Source organism: Morus notabilis, unplaced genomic scaffold (assembly GCF_000414095.1).
Source record: "Morus notabilis unplaced genomic scaffold, ASM41409v2 Scaffold1412, whole genome shotgun sequence".
Taxonomy (NCBI): domain Eukaryota; kingdom Viridiplantae; phylum Streptophyta; class Magnoliopsida; order Rosales; family Moraceae; genus Morus; species Morus notabilis.
Genome location: NW_010362216.1, coordinates 370,274 through 377,023, shown reverse-complemented (window position 1 = coordinate 377,023; position 6,750 = coordinate 370,274). Strand labels below are relative to the sequence as shown.

Here is a 6,750-nt window from a genome sequence, read left to right as displayed (position 1 = left end):
CCACTTTTGCCCCTTCTCTCATAAACCTTGCTCAGTGAGGGCCTAACAAAGGGCAAGAAACGTAAAGTTTTCTTGTTTTTTTATTTTTATTTTTATTGTCATTATATATATATATATATATTTTTTTTTTTTGTTTTTGTTTTTGTGAAGTCCTTGTACATGCTGGCAGGAAAGCTTCCATTTGATAACAGAAAAATCAGCTATGGTTAATTCTATTATGGCTGTTTGATGGTGTCGGTTCCATATTACAATACTCTTCATAGTTGAACCAGAAGCAAACAGTAAAACTAATGTAAAGAACTTGTCAAGGGACAAAGAAAACTGTATTCAGCATGTGCAAAATGAGTTAACGGGTATAGTTCCTCAAAGAACTCAGTAATGACAACACTAAGAATTAGCAACAAAATGCAAATTTCATTGACCACATCATCCATGGACATGTAATCTCACACTATTTGTTTCATTATTGATTCCCAAACTTCAAGTCCATTACCAAAACTCTTGAAAAGCAAAAATGCCAGCCAAGGCTCGGACAGAACCCCCCTTGGCAACTTGCATCAGCAGCAGCAACAAAAGATCACAAATTTTTAAAAGCTGAGTCATGAGTTGCTTTCTTAGGGGTCAATCTCGCCAACAAGGCCTTGTTATGACAGTGCTCTGTGTCAACAAAGTAGAAGTTTCCATTGGCCTTAAAGGTCACAAATGGTCTATTGGTCTCTGGCGGCCTAATATCAGAAAACTTGATGGTCCTAGGAATGTAAGTTGCCAACCACGACATCATCTCCACCTCGAAGCTGTCCGAGCCGGGCTTCCACTTCAGCTTGTGAATGTAGGGGCTCACAAACCAGTGAAGGGCAGCAGTGGTGGTGGCACTCAAGAATATGACAGAAGAAGCCACTGCACCCTTGAGGATCACGTTCATGTCAGGTGATGTCATGAAGGTTATGACCGGGCCTAAAGATACAGAGAGACAGCAGGTTGACAGGGAGAGAAGCTTAACTTTCTTTACGGTGGAAGAGATTGGTCCATAGTAAACAATCCCGGAGTCTTTCTCATCTTCCTCGCCCTCTCGAACTTTTCGTGGGCCAATGCTTATCTTGCTGTCGTCTTCAGCTGTTGAGGCCCGTGAAGCCCACCTTCTCTGGGAAACATTGATATGGAGGCTGGAACTGAATGTGGATCGGGTATTCAGGTGGTTTGCCCATGTTCCAGTCCTACGAAGATGACTTCCTGGCATGCAGGAGAATGTTATGACAAGATCAATAGTATTAAAATCGTGCACATAGAAATATGCTTTTTCAATGTGCAGCGATGGAAGGAGAGATCAAGAAAAATTTTAAAGTGCGGTTCTGAAGAAAAATAAATGCTCTTGGGGGTTGTATACTAGCATATAACATAATAGGAGAAAAAAAGGAAAAGAATTTGTGAAAATCAGTTAAAGGGTTCAAAAGTATGTACGATCGGCAAGATCTAAAAAAACGTGCTTTCTCATCAATAACAGGTTAAAATTATACGTCGTGTTGAGAAATGGATAAAACTGAGAAGAAAATACAAAATCTCCATTTGAGATTCTCCTTGTTGAGATCCCACAATACCATGATGAATTCAAACAAAACAAAGAGGTAACAAAAAGAGTGATATTAACATTTCTCACCTGAGTAATACCTGAATTGAGTCTTTTTTATAACAAGTTCACAATAACTTCTAAATTTAGGACACAAGTTATGGTATACAGGTTCGGAAAAGAATCACAATGAAGTGTCGGGACCTAAATCAAGTGAGGTGTGTTAAGGATAATACGGATTAGGTTCTGACAAAAGATAAAGACATTAGGGAAAGGTGGAGGAGTTACTTTGAGAAGCTTTATAATGATGATCATGCGATAGAGTTTGACGATCTTAGGTCACAAGGAGAACTTAATGTGATGTATACAAGAGGAATCAGAGTCTCGAAAGTTAAAACTGCACTACGAAAAATGAAAAAGGGGAAGGCATGTGGGTCAGATGATAATCTAATAGAGGTTTGGATAACGTTAGGAGATATTGGAATTGTGTGGCTCACTAAACCTTTTAATGAGATACTAAAGAAGAAGCATATGCCTGATGCATGGAGGAAAAATATTCTTGTCCCCATCTTCAAGAATAAAAGAGATGTGTTGAATTGTAACAATTATAGGAGCATCAAGTTAATAAGCCACACTATGAAACTTTGGGAGAGAGTTATTAAAAGGAGATTAAGAGCCACAACTACCATCTCAGGTAACCAATTTTGCTTCATGCTAGGCAGATCAACCACGGAAGCCATTTTTCTTCTTAGGATGCTGATGGAAAGGTACAGAGAAACTAAAACGGAGCTACATATGGTCTTTATAGATTTAGAAAAGACATATGATAGGGTGCCGAGAGAAATTTTATGGTGGGTGCTAGAAAAGAGAGGAGTGCATGTGAGGTATATCAAGGTAATTAAGGACATGTACGATGGGCTGGTCATGAGTGTGAGAACTGCTAGAGGCTACACGGCAGTGTTCCCCATTCGGATCGGCCTTCATCAAGAATCTGCTCTTAATCCTTATCTTTTCACCATCATTATGGATGAGCAGACAAGAGAAATCTAAGATAGAGTTCCTTGGTGTATGCTTTTTAAGGACGATATAGTTTTAGTTGATGAACATAGAGAATGAGTTAACCGTAAGTTAGAACTGTGAAAACAGACTCTCGAGACGAAGGGATTTAAGTTAAGTAAGAGGAAAACTGAATACATGCATTGCAGGTTTAGTAACTCAAGTAATCAGAGTGATGGAATTTATTTAGATGGTGTGGAGATTGAGGCTTTTAGAAAGTTTAAGTACCTTGAGTCTATAGTGCAGTACGAAGGAGATATAGAAGATGATATTCAACATAGGATTAAGGCATGGTGGGTTAAGTAGAAGAATGCTACGGGAGTTTTATGTGATGGCAAGATGTCTATTAAGTTGAAAGAAAAGTTCTATAGAATTGTAATCCGCCTAGCTATGTTATATGATAGTGAATGTTGGACCATTAAGAGACAACATATATATATAAGATGAGTGTGACAGAAATGCGTATGTTAAGATGGATGAATGACTATACGAGAATTAATCGTATCATGAATGAAGTTATTCGTAGTAAAGTAGGTGTAGCACCAATCGAAGATAAGGTATGTGAAGACCGCTTGAGGTGGTATGGGTATGTCTAACGTAGACCGCTAGAAGTACCAGTTCGTGCTTGGGAGGACATTCTTATACCTAATACTAGGAGAGAGAGGGGTAGACCAATAATTATGTAGACCGAAGTAGTTAAGAAAGACATTCTAGATCTAGACTTTCAAGAAAGTTTAATTTCGAACATAGCTACATGAAAAAGTGAAATCCATATATAGCCGACCCCATTTGTTTGTTGTTTGTTCACAATAACTTCCAAATAATAATATGTGCGAGTCGCATCCACTTGTTACAACTTACATTGGAATGTAAATATGAAACTCTCAATTGAAAATGAGACACAGAGTAAAGACACAAAATAAGAGCCTCACTCCAAGAACTCCCCCCATTAAAAAAAAAAAAAAGAAAAAAAAAGACACCCAATAGTTTGAACTCTTGATACACCTTTTCTCTACAAAATTGGCCCAAATTCATAAACATATTCAGAAATAAATTATTATTATTATTATTGTTGTTGTTTCCAAAATTCTGTGACCCAAAGAATCTAACAAAATGTACGTAAAAGAGAGAAAAAAAAAAAGAGAATAAGACAATCGAAAAGAAAGAAAGAGAATAATAATAATTCTGATAACTCCGTAAGACAATCGAAAATTTGTCCCCTTTTCAAATCAGACAAGAATCGAAAACCAGAAAGATCTAGTTGACGGATTAAGAGAATAGCTAAAGATGTTAAATTAGGAAGCACACGAACTTAAGCTGTTTGCAGACATTATTCGCCAAAAAAAAAACAAAAAAACAAAAAAAAACAAAACGAAGAAGAGATGGAGAAAAATGGGAAATGAGGAGAAGAAGAAGAAGAACCTGAGGAGAAAGTGGAAGAACGGAGCTGCCTGGACTGAGATCTCAGTAACTGAAAGAGAACGCGTCTTCCCATTTTCCTTCCCTTTTCTCTGATTATACTTCTACTTCCTATACTATTCCCTTCTACCGAGGGTTTTAGGCTTGGGACTTTTGGGAGGTTTGTTTGTTCGATCTCAAACAGTTAAAATTATAATAAATTTAATAATATGGTTCCTTTAACAATAAATCTACTGCCCGGTCTAGTGGTATGATTATCGCTTCAGGTTGGAGAAGTCCCGAGTTCTATTCTTGGAATGCCCACGAAAATTTTCAATTTTGTCGTGTCTTTTTGGGTTCAGCCCATTGGGTTTTTGGGAGCCTGTTCGGCTTATTGGCCCATTTTTGCCGTGGTGTAAATTTTAGTTTTTTACTACTAATTTTGACCTCCTTTTTCAGTCTTCGGCTTTTGTTAGTTATTTATTTATTTATTTTTGTTGGGTTTTTGGATTTGTTCACATATTTTACCAAGAGTTCTAGAAAGTCGTACCTAGATTAAGCAAGAAGGAATGGGACTTAAAAACTTTCCAAGCAAGTTACTCCTTCAAAATTAAAATTCACTCGTCAGCTCTTCTAGAGTCATAGTAACAAAAAATAAACATCAAACCGAGTCAAACCACATGAAACCACCTCTCTGGCTCTCTTTAGGCAGTCAATACGATCCTCTCCATTTTATTTTATTTTTTAAACAAACTCCTTCTAGAAAACATTATTTTGTTTAACTTTTTCCAATTGAAGCATCCAATTTCTCCTTAGCTAGACGTATATATATAGATGGTATCTTCGGCAACAAATCAATATCCACATCACCACATATTTCTTCCAACTTCTTCTTCTTCTTCTGATCTGCTCTTTCTAAGGTACAAAAAGCCATATTATTTATATGGAAATGGCACATAAGTACTACTTAACCAATTCAGTTAATTTAATCCAAGCAACCCCAGAAATGGACCATTGTCAAGAAGAACCAGAAAACGGCGACGACGCGGTTTCTCTCTGCGATCTCCCACTCCACGACGGAGACGAAAACGATGTCATCGACAAACAAGATCGTGATTTCTCTAGTACTCCTTCTGATTTCGAATTCTCTTTCGCCAAAAGTACTCTTCATAATACAGACGCCGATATTCTCTTCTTCGGAAAATCCATTCCCTCCAGAAACCCTCAAACGACGTCGTCTTACAGTCGCAACAATATGCTTCATCAGAAAAAAGCCTCTCGCTTCCAAGTCAGCACCGGTACTACTGCTCCTCCTCCTCTTCCTCGTTCCAGCTCCGTCCGGCTACCGGAGACCAGGAAATGCCGGTACCTGCAGCCGAATGGTATGAGTAGTGGGAAACAATACAACGTTTTCATTGGCTTTGCCGCTAAGTTTGATCCGCCGCGGATGGAGCTCGGGGAGATGAGGAAACGACAGGGTCGGAAAGCTCCGTCACCGATGTTTGCGAGTTTTGGCGGCGAGCAACCGGTTGTAGCCGGTGGCAAGGGAGGAGCTGGAAAAGGGCACGGGGGCTTGGTTAGACCGTTGAGGTTTAGGCCCAACCTTGCGAGCGCCTTGACTAGAATTTCTTTTGGTTGTATACGACAATATGTTTGAGATTATGGTTGGATCATTTTTTTCACGTGAGGGTCACGTGCTATTGTTTCAGTCTTTATTTTCGTACATATAATATGAAATAAAATATCACTCAAAAAATATTGTTATAATTTCACGCAAAATACAGGAATTATTAACTCAAACTGATGAGTACTATATTCTAGCGCATAGTACTATACGCGCATTTGTTGGTCTAAACTTGACTGCTTGTTACGAAACAAAAAGATCTAGTCAAACAATTGAATTGAATTAAAATGAAAATAAAAAATAAAAAACATGTACAAACCTATTTTATAGCAAAAAAAAAAGAAAGAAAGAAAACATCATACTCATCAACTAATTAATCGCCTAACAAGCCAAACGCTTCTGGGAAACAAGAAGAAAAAAGAAACCTATGCGCAGGTTTTAATTATTACAATATGGGAATTGTTTATTGTGGAAAACAATATTATAATTTGTCATATGTACAGCTCAATATTACTAATACGAAAGAGGAATTCCAGCAAAAGAGTAATAATAATAAGAAAAACAAATGAATACATTATATTATTACAAAATTACTAAGCGGATTGATATTCTGCAAGTTTATCTTGTTGCTAAACGAGAGTAAGTAATCATCCATATTCTGTCATGTTAATCTTTCCAAAAAAAAAAAATGAATAATGAGACAAGAGAATTTTAGGAATTTTCTGAGAAAGAATTCTCAATTCTTCATTAATGAATCAACTGTACAAAGCTATCTAAACATAGCTCTACAACTAGCTAAGCTGACCAGGAAATATACACACACATCATACTTAGGCTATAACGCAAAGTTTCCCTAATTAAATGATCTCGTCATAAAAACAATAGTCAAGTTGTTGGGGATATCTTCCTTCACTGTTCCACAATTATATGCAAATTTAAAAAGCAAATTTATTTCTACTCTCGGCTGTAGCCCGTATGTATACAACTTTTTCTTGCAATTTTGCTTAGCTAAAGTAGAAAAGGCCAATCTTCCAGTAAACCATCAAATTCCAATTCCTTCATTCCTTAATACATACTCTTTCTATCTCTTCTTTATATATATATATAT

The 6,750-nt window shown here is 37.1% G+C and overlaps 1 protein-coding gene across 1 annotated transcript; it reads right to left on the bottom strand.

Moving 5' to 3' along the window:
- Positions 1–435: 435 nt before the first annotated feature.
- LOC21396616 lies at positions 436–4,183 on the bottom strand. The gene is made up of 2 exons (XM_010101349.2): positions 4,043–4,183; positions 436–1,230 (listed from the first exon to the last, which is right to left on the bottom strand). Exons 1-2 carry the CDS (start codon positions 4,113–4,115, stop codon positions 578–580), a joined length of 726 nt encoding a protein of 241 aa, XP_010099651.2. The 5' UTR covers positions 4,116–4,183; the 3' UTR covers positions 436–577.
- Positions 4,184–6,750: the final 2,567 nt, after the last annotated feature.

Coding starts and splice junctions, on each gene's coding strand:
- LOC21396616 (XM_010101349.2), bottom strand. CDS start 4,115: ATGGGAAGACGCGTTCTCTTTCAGTTACTGAGATCTCAGTCCAGGCAG. Junction 1,231..4,042: donor TTCTTCCACTTTCTCCTCAG/GTTCTTCTTCTT, acceptor CCTGCATGCCAG/GAAGTCATCTTCGTAGGACT.